This window comes from Electrona antarctica, assembly GCF_951216825.1.
Source record: "Electrona antarctica genome assembly, chromosome: 4".
NCBI classification, from domain to species: domain Eukaryota; kingdom Metazoa; phylum Chordata; class Actinopteri; order Myctophiformes; family Myctophidae; genus Electrona; species Electrona antarctica.
In genome coordinates this window covers 58,148,602-58,170,671 of record NC_136809.1, presented here as the reverse complement: position 1 = coordinate 58,170,671, position 22,070 = coordinate 58,148,602, and the positions used below count along the sequence as shown (strand labels likewise).

At 43.8% G+C, this 22,070-nt stretch overlaps 1 protein-coding gene across 1 annotated transcript in view; it reads right to left on the bottom strand.

Moving 5' to 3' along the window:
- The window catches only part of LOC306921383 (contactin-associated protein-like 2), a gene marked incomplete at both ends in the record, with an annotated part of 178,455 nt that overhangs the window by 77,640 nt on the left and 78,745 nt on the right, over positions 1–22,070 (bottom strand). Inside the window, 5 exons of the mRNA XM_079498492.1 lie at positions 133–251; positions 1,521–1,640; positions 2,718–2,824; positions 3,823–3,985; positions 7,497–7,649. Coding sequence (XP_079354618.1) covers positions 133–251; positions 1,521–1,640; positions 2,718–2,824; positions 3,823–3,985; positions 7,497–7,649 — 662 coding nt within the window. The remainder of the gene's footprint in view (positions 1–132; positions 252–1,520; positions 1,641–2,717; positions 2,825–3,822; positions 3,986–7,496; positions 7,650–22,070) is intronic.

The following is a 22,070-nucleotide window of genomic DNA, read 5'->3' as shown; positions in this document are numbered from 1 at the left end:
CTGTTAGATGGATGTTGCTTAGTGTACGTGCGTGGGTGCGTGCGTGGGTGGGTGCGTGTGTGTGTGCGTGCGTGCATTCGTGCGCGCATTCGTGCGTGCATTCGTGCGTGCATTTGTGCGTGCGTGCACTACCTGCTCCATAGACGTGCTGTAGTTGACCTGGATGACGGTGCGTCTCTCTCTGCTGCCTCCAGAGGTCACTTTGGTCTGAGCTGGAAGACTGTGCATGACTGTGGTCCACACCTTGTCCTCTACGCACGCACGCACGCACGCACGCACGCACGGACGCACACACACACACACACACACACAGAGAGAGTTAGTTTCTGGTAATGTATTGGTGCGTTCAGCCAGGAAGATGCAAAGACGCGGTCTACCAATCATTTTTAATGGAAGGTCAGCGACAGGAAGCTATATGAAGCAAATTGGACGTTTGTAGCTGCCACAGAAGATACAAAGATTCAAAGCTACAAATTGTGTCACAAGGAAATTTAATTGACGTGTTTGTTCACTATACGGACATACCTTCAGTGATGCCAACCGATGAGCAACACAGACACAAAGATGCAAAGCTACAAACAAGATGTGTCTATTTGCATCTTTGTATCTTTTCCATAGACTGCTCGTGTGACCGTGCCATATGTTTATGAATATCTGGATACCGCATTATGTGGCCAATTAGCCACAGCGTATGGCGGTGAGGCGCGCGCGCGAGTGTGTGTGTGTGTGTGTGTGTGTGTGTGTGTGGCCACAGCCTATGGCGGTGATTCAGCGTATGTAAATCTGTAGACGTGAATATGATATTCTGTAAAACTGGAATCATATTCTCTGGTCTAAAAGCCATGTAGTTTAGTGGTTCTCAGCCAGTGGTCCTTGAGGGGGATCCAAGTGGTCCCCAGCTGAATGATGTACAGTTGGTAACCAAACGGACCCTTATAGATCTTTAACTCTTGAGAGTGTAACTTTAATGCTCTCAAGAGTTACATTATTAAATTGTTAAACATCTGCATTACTTAATTTACAAGAAGTCTACACAATTACATAATGTAGAAGAATTGTTATTCTGATCAACATTTGCCAACAGCATGGAATTGTGTGTCAACAACGATAACAAAATATTCTTTAGTGTTGTGTCTGCTTTCTGTTCTTGGTCAGTCTTTTGCTTAGATAATTTTAATTTATCCAACATTATCAGATTCGTTAAATCAAAGTTAGTTATTTTGTTTTGAAACTGTTTTCCTCCCAAATAGTATAGGCAGAATCTATGCCTTGCTTAGATTATTTTTTCAAATTGTCTGATGTTTTCAGTTTAGTAAAAATAATGTTTGAAAAGGGCACCCTTTCGGTGCCACTAACATTAGTGGATTATACTGCATATATGTATTGATGTACATATACACACGCACGCACTCGCATGCACATGCACGCACTCGCACGCACACACACACACACACACACACACACACACACACACACACACACACACACACACACACACACACACACACACACACACACACCTGTCATGTTGCAGAAGACGTTGACGGGTCCGAGCGGTCCACTGCCGTCAGGATCGATCCAGTAGGAGTCAGAGGATCTGCCCATGTGTTTATAGGACTCACAGGAAGAACTATATATGGCTGTAGAGAGAGAGAGAGAGAGAGAGAGAGAGAGAGAGAGAGAGAGAGAGAGAGAGAGAGATACCAAACAGCGGGGAGAAATTTATTAGAAGCAATGGCAGCTGAAGGAGCGCAAAAACGGTGAAACGCCCTGCCAGGCTGACAACACGCCGACCAAAACGGGTCGTAGTACCGGGCACCACGAATGGTTAATCCGCCACTGCCAGATATATTGCATGCCACGGCACAGCGAGGAGCTGTCTGTGGTGCTGAAGTCATAAACTAATAATGCCACGGCACAGGGAGGAGCTGTCTGTGGTGCTGAAGTCATAAACTAATAATGCCACAGCACAGGGAGGAGCTGTCTGTGGTGCTGAAGTCATAAACTAATAATGCCACGGCACAGGGAGGAGCTGTCTGTGGTGCTGAAGTCATAAACTAATAATGCCACGGCACAGCGAGGAGCTGTCTGTGGAGCTGAAGTCATAAACTAATAATGCCATGGCACAGGGAGGAGCTGTCTGTGGTGCTGAAGTCAAAAACGAATAAAGCCACGGCACAAGGGGGAGCTGTCTGTGGTGCTGAAGTCATAAACGAATAATGCCGGCACAGGGAGGAGCTGTCTGTGGTCCTGAAGTCATAAACTAATAATGCCACACAGGGAGGAGCTGTCTGTGGTCCTGAAGTCATAAACTAATAATGCCACAGCACAGGGAGGAGCTGTCTGTGGCAGGAAGACCTGACAGGCAGTAATTGTATGCACGACCAGGGAACTATCCATGGTGCTAAAGTCATAAACTAATGCCACAGCAGAGTGGGAGCTCTCCGTGGTGCTGAAGTCATAAACTAATCCAGTTCACACGTAAACCCCAGCATCCCTATCATATTCTGGGAGGAGAGTTCACCAAAAATGGACGATTGTGATGCGTTGTGAGCTTGTAGATCTGCTATATTTGTTGAAAAGACTTGCTGTACTGTAGACGTAAAAAGCACGCACCAAGTAAGACGATATTATCTTCGCACGCACGCACGCACGCACGCACGCACGCACGCACGCACGCACGCACGCACGCACACACACTACAGTACAGTACTTACAGGTGTGGCAGGTGGCTCCAGTGTATCCTGTCCCGTCGCAGCTGCAGCTGAAGCTGTCCCAGGTCTGTTTACACCGACCTCCATGTTCACAGTGGTTGAACAGACACCTGCACGCACGTGTGGCACGCACGTGTGCGCGCGCACGCACGCACGCACGTACACGCACGCACACGCACACACACACACACACACACACACACACACACACACACACACACACACATTAAAGCCATCCTCAGGTCTATGTGGGTTACAACTATATGTTAGAATAGGTGTTTTTAAAGGTAGATAGAAGGTATATTTGGGTCAACAGGTTAGGATAGAGGGTTGTGACCCAGCACCATCTGTGGCACAGAGCCTCTCACCATAGCCCACAGTGTGCGTGCGTGCGTGCGTGCGTGCGTGCGTGCGTGCGTGCGTGCGTGCGTGCGTGCGTGCGTGCGTGCGTGCACAGATATAGACCACAGGGGTGCTACAGAGCACCAGCTTTGCCTCAGGCATGTGCACGTGGGTGATGAATACTGATTAACTACATTTCCCATGTTCTGCTATCCCTGCACGAGACAGCCTGATTGTCCCTTCTGAGAGTAAATGATTTCAGCTGTTGACCACCAACTGACAACCCAGAGTTTAGTGGGCACCCCAGGGTGAGGACCTGGCCAGCGGATCAAGATAAGATGAGGCTATGTACAGTGTCAGTCACGTGGAGACATGCTTTCTGACTGTCGTGTCCCTATTCTGGTGGGCCTTGATGCCGTCGTAATGACTGTAAGTGTAAAATGACTTATACTGGATCTCTTGTCCACTAGTCCCTTCCTAACATTTTAGTCTAGTTTGTATTTGGTGATTGTCATTTAGTCTTAGTTTTAGTCAACATAGATTAGATTTAATTTAGAATCCATTTAGTTTTTGCCAGTGAAAAGGGTAGTCGACGAACCTTTTTTGTCATATTTGTATTAGTCGACATAATCAACACTGCACTAAGTCAGTGAGGGCTCAGTGAGTCAGGGAAGGGAGCGGATTGGAATTGGGCTTCTCTCTCCCCCCCCCCCCCCCCCCCCCTCTCTCTCTCTCTCTCTCTCTCTCTCTAATGTCTCTCGCCCACCTGTCTATGATGGCACACATGTCCAGGCTGACGTTCTCGAAAGCTCCCAGCATGCCTTTCTCCAGTGAGTGCATGTCGGCAGGCTGATCGTCCAATAGGATGGCTTGCATGCAGCCTTGGAAGGAGTGCTGAGAGGGCGGGGACAACGATGGCAGGAAATACCCTTATATGGACATACAGGAAGACAAGAGACAGGAAATGGGAATCAGGAATTAGCCTGGACCACAGGAAGATAAGTTTAATTTATTTTCCCTCCAAAAGAGAGTAAGGTTGCACTCACACCTGACCTAACCTGACTCCTCCAGATTGCGACAGTATTGAGTTCACAAGTTCCCTCCTACTACCTTGATCTGGTCTCTCTCAAGCAGAAACGATGAACCAGAAGCAGTGGGACAAAAATTGGATATCTCCATAATCATTTTGAGTTGTATAGTCTTGTTAGCCTTTGTTTACATTTGCGCTGTGGCGCGTTGACCCCGCCTCTAGCGGCCGCATATGTGACTAGATTTGATCGAAGGACTGCCATTGGATTTTTTAGAATTTTCGTTTTTTCATGTCATATGAAAGCAGGGAATCATAGCTTCAAATTTACATATTGGTTGTTCAGTTTGACCCACCAGTTTTGGAGATATGGCTTATAGAAAAATGTCTTGCAGGAGTAGTGGAAAAAAGACCAAGCAGAGAAAATGGACTTCTAAGCTTTAGTTCAGTGATCTGTGACTTTAGGGGGCGCTGTTTTCCCTTCATTCCTCCATTAGTCAACCAGCAGTGTTGCCATGTCTGCTTATTATAATTTGTTTGCCTTGTTTCTAAAGAAAAATAATGCATAGGCCTACTGTACCAATTTTATAATAATTTATAACCTGTTAATAAAAATGTATTTGACAAAAATAAAGTGTAGTTGATTATTTGGGCTTGTTTTTAAAGTGTAGTTGATTATGGAAACATAATTAAAAAAACAGTAACCAACAGACAACAGGACAGTTTGCTCTCAAACCCTCCCAGCACAAATTGTGCCCTCTTGGCTCTTCTCTTAATCTGTTTCATTAGCCTGTTATTATTATTATTTGTCTGCAGACCCCCATCTGTAAATAATTTATGCCAGACACAAGATTTGTGTTGTTTGTATGCATGTAGATCGGCTATTTTCGCTTATTTTGAGCTTGTTTTCATATACCGGGTTGCTTATTTATCTCGCAGAAACTGGCAACCCTGCAATGATAGCCGTTAGCTACATTTAGCTAATATATTGATATCAATCGTGTAGCTAAAACAAGTACATTATCGCGCTATATTACATATCGATGCGATCTGCGTTATTATGACCTTAATTTTCATGGCAGGTACATTCCAAAGCAACTAATAATAACCACGTTATGGTGACATAATGTTACAATGTTTACAATACATTCATTCGAGTCTTCTTCTTCTACTATTGGAAATAGGAAGCCATTTCCGCATTTTCCATTGTTGTGGTCAGCAGTGCCCCCAGCTGGAACATTAGCATGAATTAGCTTTAGGCGGACCAAAATAAACACACTTTTTACAAAATATCGTTGTTAATACTTCTTTCTGTGCTATTTCAGTTAGCCAGTTAGTAAAAGACTAGTATTATCTTCCAAAACGATTGTGTACAAAAAGGCGGATTTTAGCGGAATTTGTATACTTTAGCAGGGAAGCCGTATGTCTAGTTAGCATTGGTTAACCCAATGGTTATAACATTAGACATAGTGACATGTTTAAGCATTTATTTCATATTTATATGTCGATATCAGCTCTGACATTTATTTCAGACCTGCTCTAACATGACATGAATAATAATATAGCTTCAGATTATTTTAGACAGAAAAATAAAAAAGGACAAAAAAAATAGTTTTTCAGCTGTCCTCGACAGTTGCCACCCCCGCGATGGCAGTCTCTATATCGCGTGTGGTCACATATGGCCACATATCGCTCAGATTAGATTTTGATCGGAGCGCATCGTCTCTGCCCGAGAGAGACCAGATGGGAGCAGGAGGAGGAACTCACTATCATTCTTGCATATTTAATTTGCTCTAATTTGCTGACACAGCCTGCACACTGGCTGTGTCAAATCGCAGCAGGAAACCGTTATCAATGTGAAACTACACAGTGAAATATATATGGTTTTAAAAAATACTTAGTAGTAGTAATAGTAATGTAGATCTTATGGTGAGGCTGAAACAATGACCAACAAAGTTTGCAAACTGCATCGTACATGTGAGTGTATGTGCGTGTGTGTGTGTGTGTGTGTGTGTGTGTGTGTGTGTGTGTGTGTACACTGTGTGTGTTTATCTGGACGACTCTTTCTCCCCATAAAGAAAACATCTGTCTCCTCTCCTCTGCACCTGTCTGCAGTCTATCTACCAGAGAGAGAGAGGTGAGAGTGCAGACACCAGCTGCTAGACAGTTCTTTGTGTCCTGAGGATTCACAGTTGAAATGTTTCCCACAATTCTCACACTGCTGACGTCTGGAGACAACGTTAACCACGAGCAATATAATCTTATGTGTGTTGGGATGAATTGCGTTTAAATAACTATGTAGTAAATAACTTCTAAGTACTACTTAAGCATACATTTTTTACTTTGTATTTACAATTTTCAATACGTATACTTGCTAAAGGAGTGTTTTTCATTAAAAAAAAATGCTTGCAATCTATTCAGTATCATGAAAAGCTCCTAGTTTGACTGCAGGGTCATTATTCCGTTGTTGTTCCGACTCGCCCCAGTCAGTTTGTGAGACGTGTTACTACTAGAAACCTTTACAAACACATTGGTGAAGAAATGTATTGGTAAATAATGTATTCTCAGATTGGACATTTTTCTGATAACATTCCCTGCCTATTAGGGCTCTTACTGACTAACAATAATTTTACCTATAATACAGTAATGATCTAAACTATGATACCATTGTATATGAGGTGCATGGTTGCATGCGTGTGCACGTGTGCGTGCATGTGCGTTCCATGGTAACACATCCAACCTCACAGCTCTCTCCTGCCAGTCACTAATTCCTCTTAAGCGTCCTCGTCAGAATTGAAAAACCACCGCCCGTAAAATAGGCTTTGGGTTATGCTTTTATGAGCAGATGCTGCTGGTGAGGTGAGGTGAGGTGAGGTGAGGAGAGGAGAGGAGAGGAGAGGTGAGGTGAGGTGAGGTGAGGTGAGGTGAGGTGAGGTGAGGTGAGGTGAGGTGAGGTGAGGAGAGGAGAGGAGAGGAGAGGAGAGGTGAGGTGAGGTGAGGTGAGGTGAGGTGAGGTGAGGTGAGGTGAGGTGAGGTGAGGTGAGGTGAGGTGAGGTGAGGTGAGAGACGGTTTCGCCACTGTAAGGAGTGGCTAATGTTAGCAGTAGCTCACAATGTTTATCTTTTCCAGAAACGTTAACATGTCGGAAGCGATGCGATGAAAAGCCACAATCCGAACCTCGGATGGATAATGATCACCACGAACAGCACCGTATTTATCAGAGATAACAGCCAAAGAAGATCCTGTACTTTGAATGGAACCCTATGGGACGCGTGCGAACGTCTCCTGGTGCTGGGGTCGGCGACGGCGTTACAGAGCAACCAGGCCAATGGTAAATTTTGATTTTCGGCGAAGCTGATATAAAGCCTCCCATGTGATTGGTTAATCCAGTGAGGGGTGTGGCTTTTCTTACCTCCCATGTGATAGGTTCCTCCGGTGATGACGCTGAAGGGCGTGGCTGCATGGACGGCCGTTGATTCGTCGCCGTCGATCATCAACATGGCCAAGTTGTCCTTGGCGACCAGTCGTACGGCGTGCCATTGGCCGTCGTTAAGACCACCTGACCCTGGATCAGTGACAATGAGATTAACATATTTAAGACCTGAGACCAGATTCTACAAAATAGTAGCACTTGCCATAGCCTCGACGACCTTACAGGCATATGCAAAGGCCCGACTTATATTACTTAGATAGGATTAAGAGCGTCTGCTAAATGCCTACATTTTTGTAAAGGTAAATGCACACTGCGTAGCTACTGCTGTTGCCATGCAACCGGTGTGAAGCTTTCCATGTGCACTCCTAGTAGGCTGAGAAAGAACCTCCAGCCCATTGTTTTTGAGCCCCTCCTATGTCCAGCTTTGAGGGTTTGTATAAACACAAACATTGAAGACAAAGTGAATTCCCATAGACAGCTTTGAGTGTTGGTGCAAACACAAACATTGTATAAACATTGAAGACAGAAGTGAGGACACAAATTGTGATTGGCCAGAATGAGATGATGTATGATGTATGATGATAAGACCGCCCCTTACTTCACAAAGGTGTGATGTTTGAGGGGCCCCTCCTATATACAGTGTTTTGTCCTAACTCGTGTCAAATTTGCCTTTGATAATGAAAGGATCATATGTGTCTGAACAAATCGTTTTTTTTGTGCTAACACAAACATTAAATGCCACTGACAATGAAAGGAGAATTTATGTAATTTGTGTCTGAGCAAATTGGCTAATCGGCTACCGGTATGTATATAGTTCTTGCTAATATAATTTGTATCGGTATAACATGAATGAGAAGTGGGGCATTGTGTAATGTCTTATCTCAGTGGCGTGAAAGAACTAGGGCATGTTGACCAATGCATGATCCAAAATGCCGCAGCTCGTCTGGTCTTCAACCAGCCAAAATTCTCACATGTCTCCCCCCTGCTCCGCTCCCTGCACTGGCTCCCAGTCGCTGCCCGCACAGAATACAAAACTCTGATGCTGGCATTCAAAGCAACCAAAGGTATGGCCCCCCCATATCTTACAAGCATGATTGAACCCTACAAACCCTCCCACGCACTCAGATCAGCCAACGCAGGAAAGCTGGAAGTACCCTCACTAAAAACGCTGGGACAACGCTCCACACGTCCCAAACTCTTCTCCCTTCTGGCCCCAAAACTGAGGAATGCACTCCCCGGAATGCACTTCCGCCGTAGTCTGAAGACCCACCTTTTCAGACACCATCATGGCCCATAGCACTTATCCTACCCCCTTAGATAGCACTTTTTAGACTTAGATAGCATTTGAAACAGACTTATAGCATGTCATGTAGACAGCACAATAATTGCATTGTAAGTAGTCATAGCACATCATAGTACATAAGTATAGCATAGTATAGTATATATGTATAGTTAATATGTATAGTGTCATTATATAGATATGTTCTAGTTACGTTCTTAGCTTACGCATGTTTCTTGATAAATGCATTTTATATATGTGATGTATTCCCATACTTTTGTTCTTGCCTAATGTAAGTCGCTCTGGATTAAGAGCGTCTGCTAAATGCCTAAATTGTAAATTGTAAGTATATATTAATTGATGATGTACGATGATAAGAGCGCCCCTCACTTCACACAGGTGTGATATTATTTTTTTTACCCGCCTTATGGTGGCAGTATCACAAGCACTATAACAGGCCTTATGGTGGCAGTATCACAAGCACTATAACAGGCCTTATGGTGGCTAAATGACAGTTTGGAACCAACTGGAGTGTGCTCGGGAGTAAGTCAGATTCGTTTCCGGTGGGGGTTGGCCTCCGCCAGGGCTGTGCATTGTCACCTATCCTGTTTATGATTTTCATGGACAGGATCTCGAGGCGAAGTGGTGGCGGAGAGGGTATTCGACTTGGTGAGCTAAGGGTTGCATCACTACTTTTTGCAGATTATGTGGTCCTGATGGCACCATCGGTCCAAGACCTCCAACTCTCACTGGACGGGTTCGCACCATAAGACAACACCCCACAGTAGTCCTGACAGACATAGACTACGCACACAACATCAGCCTGTTCTCCGACAACGTGGAACAAGCTCCGGAGCTCCTGAACAGACTGGAGTCCGAGTGTGCCACTGGTTGGCCCCCGGCTGAATGCCAAGGAAACTGAAGGAATAAGATTCCATCAGACAACAACAGGAAGCACTACTCTGAAGGAAGTCAAGGACTTCAAGTACCTGGGCCATAGAGTATATAAAAGTATAGAGACTGAACTGGCGCGAAGCTCCGCCCCCCCAGCTATTCATGTCAGTGGAAGTTGCTCAGTGGCGTTTTGAAGCACCCGGAAGACTGCCGGAAGTGCCGTCTCAGAACGTCTACTTCCGCATTTGACCACCAAATTGTGGTGGTCAAATGCGGAAGTGCAACCGAGCGCTCAATGTTAAAGCCCAGCTGCACGGGGTTTCCCGGTCATGAATCCACGGGTCCGCCTGTAGTCCCTCCTCCTACCACTAGGGCCGAGTGCCTCAACGTTGAATAGCCTCACTGGCCCCTTGACCTGGGCTCATGGGTCAACTCAACGGAACAATATCTTAAAGTGAGGAAGGCACTTGGCATGGAGGGCCCTGAACGGTATGGCCAGTGTATGGAACTCCAACCTCCCCCGTCAAACAAAACTCAGCTTCTTCTATACGGCAGTGAATGCTGGACTCTGAAGCCAACCTTGCAGAAGTCTCTAGATGGGTGCTACAACAGAATGCTGCGTAAGTACTTAACCGGGGATGACTGGAAGCAACGATGGAGGGCTCGCCTGAGGACGACCTAGAGTGACCTCTAGGTGTCTTGGGGCGACCGATGGCGTGATCAGCCAATAACAATCGCCAATGTTTGTGTTTACACAAACCCTGAAAGCTTGGCATAGGAGGGGACCCCACTAAAACAATAGTGTGTATGTATTATTGAGGGGCACTATTGGTGTGTGTGAGCAAACTTTGTCCTACACAAACATTACATTCCCATTGATAATGAACAGTTTTGAGTGTTTGTGTAAACACAAACATTGTGTAGCTGTACTGTGATTGGCCGGAACGAGATGATGTATGATGATGACACAGCAGACCCCTGTTGTGTCTTTGTCTGGCTGGGGACAGTAAATCACCTGATACTTTATGTAGATAAACACAGATCTCCGTACATTTTGTTTTGTAAACGCCATTGACAATGAAGGGGAAATGTACGTCATAATGTGCCTCATTACGTCATGTTGTCTCTTTATTGTTAATGACGTTTAATGTTTGTGTTGGCACCATTTGATACATCACCATTACATCACCAAATCAACATGAGTTAGACTTTAATATATGTGATTTCTTTCAACTGTAAATTTCCAAGGATGTAAACAAATGCCCAGCATACATGCAGTTAACTTGGCAAATGCATGTGCCATAGTGGCCCATTATCCCCTCTTTTCACCCAGTGCATGGTACACGGTATGGTGTAGGATGTTAGCTTGTAGGTCTGTTCTTTTTAAGACATTTTGGTGGGGACTCCCTGGAACCCCTGGTGGTCCCCGGACCACACTAAAACAATATTTGATCTAATATTGAATGTGTATCTCTCCATTCTAAAGAAAAAGTTAAAAATAGGAAAACAAAAATAAATAAAGTATCTCAAACAAAGTTTTAAAGAGTTGTATTGTTTAAACATTTAACTTTTGTAATTCTCTTTTTTTTACCTGCACATTTTCAAAAACATATTTTAGAGTTTAAATTTGTATTGTTCCCACCAGACTGGAACAGCTGGGGGCAGGGATTATGTTTTCGGTCATGTGAGTCCCTGTGCACGTCCGTTTGTCTGTGCGTCCGTGAGCAGCTAATCTCGGGCTCCGCTTAGACCACAACGTACGTATCATATCATATCATATCATATCATATCATTTTACTTTTTTACCGTAGGTTTTACTCTCGAGTCTCAAACTGGCACAGTTGTTTTCAACGCAGTGATGGAGAAAAGCATGGACAGATTGGCGCAACAACGTGGCAACGTAACAGGTGACAGGTTATGAAATAGGAGTCAAACAGGACCCTTTCCAGGGTGAAGTGACAAAACAAATCACGGAACGCAGTGATCAGGCTGGAAACCAGCAGATGTCACCAGTTCAGTGGACTTGTGGTTAGAGTGTCCGCCCTGAGACTGGGAGGTCGGGGGTTCGATCCCCGGCCGGGTCATACCAAAGACTATAAAATCAGACCCGTCTGAAGTGAGTGGTACTGTACTGTACTGTACTGTACTGTACTGTACTGCCCTCCTCCCTGGCCTGTGTGTGTCTGTGTGTTAGGCTGTGCAACAGTGACACTTGGTGGTGAACTAATGCTATTTTCGTGCTCGGACAAAGCCAGGGACACAGGGACCCAGGGACACAGCCACACACATAGATGTCTATAGGAGTGGTTGCACCACTCAAAAATGGGACCCAATGCCTCCCTGCTTGGCATTTAGCATCAAGGGATGGATTGGGGGTAAGTCACATACTAGCATCATGTCCAGGGGGTGTACTTCACACTACAGAAACAGGAGATAGGTTCCTGCCCATATGGGCCTCATGGCTCGGCAAGGCTTACTTTGCAGACGTCACACATTCACATTGTTAGCAAGTGGCTTGCGATTTGTAAATCAATTTCTCAGAGTTTGACTGTGAAACTGTTTTTTTCCCCCAGATAGTTAAATAAATAGATAAAGGTATATGGGTCTAACACATTTGGTGGTGCAATCTAAATGGCATTTTTAAAAAATATTGCAGGAGGGGGAATCTGTTAGAGGCTGCTGGGAACTTAACTGTCTATTGGCTATAAAAAATAACACATTGGTATCACGGGGTCAGAACATTACAAAGATAATAAACCTTGGCTAAGCAGATACATTCTAGCGGGAGTGCAGGCCATGGGGGTATAATGTGGCCTGTGCCATCTTGTCAGACAGTCTGCCGCTGCTTGGGTCTACTGAGGTGATCAGGAGAGGATAATATCTGGTCTCCTTTGTTTGTTTCTGTCTCCGTCGAGTCTTTTAAAACACTTCTCAAAACACACTTTTATTCTCTGGCTTTTAACCGCTCTTAATAGTGTGTTTTTGTTGTTTTGTTTGTTTGTTTATTGCACTTCTGCTGTTGTTGCACTAATTGTTGATATTTTTGATCTCACGCTGTACAGCACTTTGGTCAATTTCAATTGATTTAAATGTGCTCTATAAATAAAGTTTGTTTTGATTTGATTTGTTTATGCTAGTAATAAACTGTTTAAAAAATATGCCAACTGTGTGCTTTGCCATCAATCGATTATGTCGGGTTGTGCTAAGAGGTTGCACACTACCCTCCCTCACCCAACGCAGGGGTGTGACTTCAAAACCGTTATAGGTGAAGGTGCGCTCTACTCAGGGAGTCAAGTTAATAGTCTCTGTGGCTGATGGGTGCAGACTCTTGAAGATCAATGGAAAAACGGAATATCCGCCCTCTCTTGTATAAAGTTTATGTTTCTTTATGAAAACACACATAAGTAGTCCACCTAGAGAGGGGTGTGACTTCCCCTGTACGTGTGTCTCAAATAAGGATAGTATTAATTTGGGTGGATGTACAGTATACCGATATATTAATTTGCTATAGTATTAATTTGGCATTTGGGTGGATGCATATGGATGGTAGCTCTAGTATTAATTTGGGTGGATGCATATGGATGGTAGCTCTAGTATTAATTTGGGTGGATGCATATGGATGGTAGCTCTATAGACTATAGTATACATTTGGGTGGATGTATATGGATGGTAGCTCTAGTATTAATTTGGGTGGATGCATATGGATGGTAGCTCTAGTATTAATTTGGGTGGATGCATATGGATGGTACAGTAGCTCTAGTATTAATTTGGGTGGATGCATATGGATGGTAGCTCTATTGTATTAATTTGGGTGGATGTATATGGATGGTAGCTCTATTGTATAAATTTGGGTGGATGTATATGGATGGTAGCTCTAGTGTTAATTTGGGTGGATGCATATGGATGGTAGCTCTAGTGTTAATTTGGGTGGATGCATATGGATGGTAGCTCTATTGTATAAATTTGGGTGGATGTATATGGATGGTAGCTCTAGTGTTAATTTGGGTGGATGCATATGGATGGTAGCTCTAGTGTTAATTTGGGTGGATGCATATGGATGGTAGCTCTAGTATTAATTTGGGTGGATGCATATGGATGGTAGCTCTAGTGTTAATTTGGGTGGATGCATATGGATGGTAGCTCTAGTATTAATTTGGGTGGATGCATATGGATGGTAGCTCTATAGACTATAGTATACATTTGGGTGGATGCATATGGATGGTAGCTCTATAGACTATAGTATACATTTGGGTGGATGCATATGGATGGTAGCTCTATAGACTATAGTATACATTTGGGTGGATGTATATGGATGGTAGCTCTAGTATTAATTTGGGTGGATGCATATGGATGGTAGCTCTAGTGTTAATTTGGGTGGATGCATATGGATGGTAGCTCTAGTATTAATTTGGGTGGATGCATATGGATGGTAGCTCTATAGACTATAGTATACATTTGGGTGGATGCATATGGATGGTAGCTCTATTGTATTAATTTGGGTGGATGTATATGGATGGTAGCTCTAGTATTAATTTGGGTGGATGTATATGGATGGTAGCTCTATTGTATTAATTTGGGTGGATGTATATGGATGGTAGCTCTAGTATTAATTTGGGTGGATGTATATGGATGGTAGCTCTATTGTATTAATTTGGGTGGATGTATATGGATGGTAGCTCTATTGTATTAATTTGGGTGGATGTATATGGATGGTAGCTCTAGTGTTAATTTGGGTGGATGCATATGGATGGTAGCTCTATTGTATTAATTTGGGTGGATGCATATGGATGGTAGCTCTATTGTATTAATTTGGGTGGATGCATATGGATGGTAGCTCTATTGTATTAATTTGGGTGGATGCATATGGATGGTAGCTCTATTGTATTAATTTGGGTGGATGTATATGGATGGTAGCTCTATTGTATTAATTTGGGTGGATGCATATGGATGGTAGCTCTATTGTATTAATTTGGGTGGATGCATATGGATGGTAGCTCTAGTGTTAATTTGGGTGGATGCATATGGATGGTAGCTCTATTGTATTAATTTGGGTGGATGTATATGGATGGTAGCTCTAGTGTTAATTTGGGTGGATGCATATGGATGGTAGCTCTATTGTATTAATTTGGGTGGATGTATATGGATGGTAGCTCTATAGACTATAGTATACATTTGGGTGGATGCATATGGATGGTAGCTCTAGTATTAATTTGGGTGGATGTATATGGATGGTAGCTCTAGTATTAATTTGGGTGGATGTATATGGATGGTAGCTCTATTGTATTAATTTGGGTGGATGTATATGGATGGTAGCTCTAGTGTTAATTTGGGTGGATGTATATGGATGGTAGCTCTATTGTATTAATTTGGGTGGATGTATATGGATGGTAGCTCTATTGTATTAATTTGGGTGGATGTATATGGATGGTAGCTCTAGTGTTAATTTGGGTGGATGCATATGGATGGTAGCTCTAGTGTTAATTTGGGTGGATGTATATGGATGGTAGCTCTAGTATTAATTTGGGTGGATGCATATGGATGGTAGCTCTAGTATTAATTTGGGTGGATGCATATGGATGGTAGCTCTATAGACTATAGTATAAATTTGGGTGGATGTATATGGATGGTAGCTCTATTGTATTCATTTGGGTGGATGCATATGGATGGTAGCTCTATTGTATTAATTTGGGTGGATGCATATGGATGGTAGCTCTATTGTATTAATTTGGGTGGATGCATATGGATGGTAGCTCTATAGACTATAGTATAAATTTGGGTGGATGTATATGGATGGTAGCTCTAGTATTAATTTGGGTGGATGCATATGGATGGTAGCTCTATAGACTATAGTATACATTTGGGTGGATGCATATGGATGGTAGCTCTAGTATTAATTTGGGTGGATGCATATGGATGGTAGCTCTATTGTATTAATTTGGGTGGATGTATATGGATGGTAGCTCTAGTATTAATTTGGGTGGATGCATATGGATGGTAGCTCTATTGTATTAATTTGGGTGGATGTATATGGATGGTAGCTCTATTGTATTAATTTGGGTGGATGTATATGGATGGTAGCTCTAGTATTAATTTGGGTGGATGCATATGGATGGTAGCTCTAGTATTAATTTGGGTGGATGCATATGGATGGTAGCTCTATTGTATTAATTTGGGTGGATGTATATGGATGGTAGCTCTAGTATTAATTTGGGTGGATGCATATGGATGGTAGCTCTATTGTATTAATTTGGGTGGATGTATATGGATGGTAGCTCTAGTATTAATTTGGGTGGATGTATATGGATGGTAGCTCTAGTATTAATTTGGGTGGATGTATATGGATGGTAGCTCTAGTATTAATTTGGGTGGATGCATATGGATGGTAGCTCTATTGTATTAATTTGGGTGGATGTATATGGATGGTAGCTCTAGTATTAATTTGGGTGGATGTATATGGATGGTAGCTCTAGTATTAATTTGGGTGGATGCATATGGATGGTAGCTCTATTGTATACATTTGGGTGGATGTATATGGATGGTAGCTCTAGTATTAATTTGGGTGGATGTATATGGATGGTAGCTCTATAGACTATAGTATTAATTTGGGTGGATGTATATGGATGGTAGCTCTAGTATTAATTTGGGTGGATGCATATGGATGGTAGCTCTATTGTATTAATTTGGGTGGATGTATATGGATGGTAGCTCTAGTGTTCATTTGGGTGGATGCACAGTGTTAGTTTCAAGCCCTGCGTTTGAGTCAGAAAGTAGCAGAGTGGTTGTTGGTTGTGGTTCAGTCAAAATGGAGCAGGATGGTTGTTGTTGGAAGGTCTTCCAGAAAGTGCACACTGTCTGTGCACATATGGTTTAGAAGGTGTGTGAAGGTGTGTGTGTGTGTGTGTGTGTGTGTGTGTGCGCACGCGCGTGTGTGTGTGGCATGTGTGCGTGCGTGCGTGCGTGCATGCGTGCGTGCGTGCGTCCGTGCGGAAAAGTGATGTGGTGGAACATATGATAGACATGATACAAATTTAGTCCGATGGGAGTGGAATACTCTCAGCCCTTGATTTAGATTGGGATGGTAACCGCAATCGATGATGCGTGCACGCACACACGCACGCACACACGGATGTGCGCATGTCTCATCACTCAGGTACGCACACAAGGACACGTATGCATGCACGCTACAGTGCCTGGCAGACTACTTCCCAATTCCAAGGTCGCTGGAAAGGCGCCGTGTGTGTGTGTGTGTGTGTGTGTGTGTGTGTGTGTGTGTGTGTGTGTGTGTGTGTGTGTGTGTGTGTGTGTGTGTGTGTGTGTGTGTGTGTGTGTGTGTGATGTTATGTCTTGTATGAACGTGCATACACACGGCTGGATTAATAACAAATAGGAGCAGGAGAGAATTGTTCCGCTGAGAAAAGATAAGATTGTTTTCCATTCTGGAGTCTGTTAAACAAGATGACCGACTCATAAGGCACGCTCTAGAGAGAGAGAGAGAGAGTGCTCTGGTAACAACAGTAACAAACAAAACAAAAACAAAAAATGTGTGTGTGTGTGTGTGTGTGTGTGTGTGTGTGTGTGTGTGTGTGTGTGTGTGTGTGTGTGTGTGTGTGTGTGTGTGTGTGTGTGGTATCATTGTGGAACAGGCCATATCTGCAACAGCCTGATATTGCTGCATATGGTTCGCTGTCGATTTGGAGCATTTTTTTACTGAGCATTCTTTCAACGCTGCCTGGGTACAGAAAGTGGAGAAAAATGTATTGTTATATTAAAACCCTTTAATATTAGACTTGTTTTCCCCTTCCCGACAGCAGGAGGATAGCAGCTATTACAGCAAAGTCGTCATATGAATATGCATATAGCTCCCTGTACCATTCATTCATCACATGCACGTCAAGCCGAGTGAAAACTTGGAAAGCATTCTGAAAGTCCTTTCTCAGCTGTGCCGTTTGGCAACATGGTTGGCATCTTGAAGCAGGTTTGAAGCCAGTGACGTAAAGTAACTATAAGTACATTTACTCAAGTAGGCTAATGTACCCAAGTACAATAATGTAGAGGTATTTTCTTTTCTTTTTTTTACTTCACTGGAGTATTTCCAGTTTTCAGAATGTTAACTTCTACTCCACTCCTCAGAGGAACATACTAGTGTACATACTATACAACACTAGTTACTTTATAGATTTACTTGTCTTATTACAAAACATACATTAACCACTTCAACCGTGGTGTATATTTTACACAGCACAACAAGAGCAGTGCTCTAAGCTAAAACCAGAGGAATGTAGAAACAGAGGCAGTGAGATGATGTTCTCTAGTAGAAGTCCCAGGAGGCGTCCACGCGCACCCCCCTTATTTCTTTTTCTAGTTTGGATTTTTGGGATCCATAGGACCTCTAATATACAGATTTTGATGATCCCAAGAACAACTAGAAAAAGTGCCCTTCTGGGCACAGGTCTCCACCAGGAGGATAGGAGCGTGTGTGATGTTTGGCAAAATGTTTAGGAGTAATATAATCGTGTGTGTGTGTGTGTGTGTGTGTGTGTGTGTGTGTGTGTGTGTGTGTGTGTGTGTGTGTGTGTGTGTGTGTGTGTGTGTGTGTGTGTGACACGGCTTGGCCTGTTGTAGCGCCACCATGAGGCTGATTTGAAAACTGTCAAGTGGCATTTCTTCCTCAGCCTATAGTGGGAATATGCATGCACAGTTTCACCGCAATCGGACGCTGCGTTGAGTAGTTTTGTACAAAACAGATACAAAGCGGGCTACTCCTGAAAAGTTTAGAAGCCAATCGTAGGCAATGAAGGTGGATTTTGAGAAATCAAAGAAACCCGTCTTGATCACATGACTATGGAGAGCATGTGTACCGATTTGCGTGAAATTTGGATAACATCTGAAGGAGTAATATTAGAAAATGTGTTTTACATTATGTCGGCCTCCTGGTGGCGCTATAAAGAGCAGATGTGAAAAATTCCAGGCAAAGGTTTTTCCTTGGCCTCTAGGGAGTTGGCATACAAAGTTATCCACAAATCCGTGCAGTTGGAGGTAAAAACCCTTTTCGGCCAGTTATAGCGCCACCATGAGGCTGAGAATTGAAAATGTTCACATGGCATTTCTTCCTCGGCCTGGTGGGAATGTGCGTGCGCAATTTAACGGAAATCACACGATGTGTTCATGATTTGCAGCATTTTTTTGAAACTGAGCACTCCTGCAAACTTTGGAAGCCAATCTTAGCCAATCAGGATGGAGTCTGAGAAATCTGAAAGACCCGTTTCGTTGAATGGCTCTAGAGAGACTGTGTACCAATTTGCGTGATGTTTGGACAAAATCTGTAGGTGTACTGTCCAAAAACTTGTTTTGCACAAAGCGGCCTCCTGGTGGCGCTATAACAGGCCGGTCTGGACATTTGGGGGCAGAGGTTCATCGTTGGCATCCAGGGAGTGTGTGTGAGAAATGTGGCAGCGACCGGGTTAATGGTGCCAGAGATTAGCTGTTCACAGACGGACACACGGACGGACGGACGGACGGACGGACGGACACACGGACGGACGGACGGAGTGCAAAACATACTCTCTCCCCATGCCTTCGGCCTGGTGGAGACAAAAATGGCCCAAAGTGTGTTTTTTTTTCCAATGTTTTATTACCCCTATGAGACCTGCCAAATTGCTGTCTGGAACACCGGCGAGACTGTCTTTCAGAGACTGTGGCACGCTCAAATTTAGATATAGACCAAAGATAGAGATACCATTTGATTCTAGACAACCTCAGGTTTTCAATGGGACCAACCTTGTCATGCCACCTTGTCAGGAAGGGGGGTAAATACCTAATTGATTCAAGGTTTGACTACATTTTGGCGAGAGAAAAACAGCCATAGTCATTTTCCAAAAGGTCCCTTTAGCTGTCACTTCAATATATGTGAATGGAAATGGGTTACATGCATACCTTCAAGCCTCCCCTGTACAGACATGCCAAATGTATGCCAATCTCATGCCGTTTTGGGCAAGAACCATGCCGTTTTATACATGCAGTACAAATGTGTAATTTCTGCCTATTGTAAAAATGAGACCACTTTACTGTATCTATAGCTGTATGAGACCACTGTACTGTTTCTATAGCTGGATGAGACCACTGTACTGTATCTAAACCACTGTACTGCATCTATATCTGTATGAGACCACTGCACTGCATCTAGACTACTGTGCTGCATCTATAGATATCTGAATTGTATCTATAAACCACTGTACTGCATATATATAGACCATTGTACTGCATCTATAGACCCGGGACCCATACATTGACCACTGCACTGCATATAGATCACTGTACTGCATGCCAGGCTCAGCTGTCACTAAATACCAGACAGAATTTGTCTTTAATACAGATTGACAAATATCCATTGACTGGGCAGCTCTATGTGTAGGGGGCTAGGGGCAAGATATGTCACAGCCTGGAACAGCTTGCCCCCAGTGGGAGGCAGTCAATGCGAAGGCTCGGTAGATGAAGTTCTGTGGTCTACATATCCACTAGATGGTCTACTGATGCACTAGAGTGGTCTAAACATGCACTAGTGTGGTCTAAACATGCACTAGAGTGGTCTACTGACACACTAGAGTGGCCTAAGCATCACTAGAGTGGTCTAAACATGCACTAGAGTGGTCTGAACATGCACTAGAGTGGTCTAAACATGCACTAGAATGGTCTAAACATGCCCTAGAGTGGTCCACTGATGCACTAGAGTGGTCTAAGCATGCATTAGAGTGGTCTACACACCACTGTGGTGCATCTGTAGACCACTGTATTACATCTATAGACCACTGTAGTGCACCTGTACACCACTGCTGTGATCTGTACACCACTCTCGTGCATCTGTAGACCAGTGTAGTGCATCTGCAGACCAGTGCAGTGCATCTGTAGACCACTGTCTCGATCTATAGACAGCTCTAGTGCATCAGTAGACCACTCTAGTGCATATGTAGAGCATTCTAGTCCAACTGTAGACTACTCTAGTGCATGCTTAGGCCACGCTAGTGTGTCAGTAGACCACTCTAGTGCATGTTTAGACTTCTCTAGTGATGCTTAGGCCACTCTAGTGTGTCAGTAGACCACCATAGTGCATGTTCAGACCACTCTAGTGCATGCGTAGGCCACTCTAGTGTGTCAGTAGACCACTCTAGTGCATGTTTAGACCATTCTAGTGCATGTTTAGACCACTCTAGTGCATGTTTAGACCGCTCTAGGGCATGTTTAGACCACTGTAGTGCATGTTCAGACCACTCTAGGGCATGTTTAGACCACTCTAGTGCATGTTTAGACCACTCTAGTGCATGTTTAGACCATGCTAGTGCATGTTTAGACCACTCTAGTGCATCAGTAGACCACTCTAGTGGATATGTAGACCACAGAACGTCATCTACCGAGCCTGCGGAGTGACTGCCTCACACTGGGGGCAAGCTGTTCCAGGCTGTGAAATATCTTGCCCCTAGCCCCCTTACACATAGAGCTGCCCAGTCAATGGATATTTGTCAATCTGTATTAAAGACAAATTCCTTCTGTCTGGTCTTTAGTGACAGCTGAGCCTGGCATGCAGTACAGTGCTCTATATGCAGTGCAGTGGTCAATGTATGGGGTCTATAGATGCAGTACAATGGTCTATGCAGTACAGTGGTTTATAGATACAATTCAGATGTCTATAGATGCAGCACAGTAGTCTAGATGCAGTACAGTGGTCTCATACAGATATAGATGCAGTACAGTGGTTTAGATACAGTACAGTGGTCTTGTGCAGCTATAGATGCAGTACAGCTAACAATGCATCGCAGTGTGACACATTGTGAGCATGCAGATTTGCTATTGAAAATATATACAATTTATACATTTGAGAACTTGTTAAACGGGACATTCTGCACCGCGAGTACTTTGCACTGTTGGTACTTTAAGTACATTTTGATGCTAATACTGTTGTGCTTTCGCTCCTCAAGTCAATTTTCAATTCCGGACATTAGTATGTCTACGTTGCAGGAGTGATAATTTTACTTAGGTAAAAGTAAAACATTTTTCCCACCACTGCTTGAAGCAGACTGAGACTGCAGTATAGAGAGAGTCTAGGGTGATAATGAAGATATGGGGTTCTCCTTCATTACAGAATCCTCCCTCATGCCCAGATCGCTCCCCTACGCGGGCCACATGTGGCCCAGCAACCAGTGTCTCCTTCATTACAGAATCCTCTCTCAGGCCCAGATCGCTCCCCTTACGCGGGCCACATGTGGCCCAGCAACCAGTGTCTCGTCTGAAAAAAAATAAAGCAATGTCTGAAGAAGATCCCCTCGCGTCTGTTTGCACAGGTGTTCATCGAAGGAAGACGAGTCCCCGCTTAGTTCAGGTGAAAACGC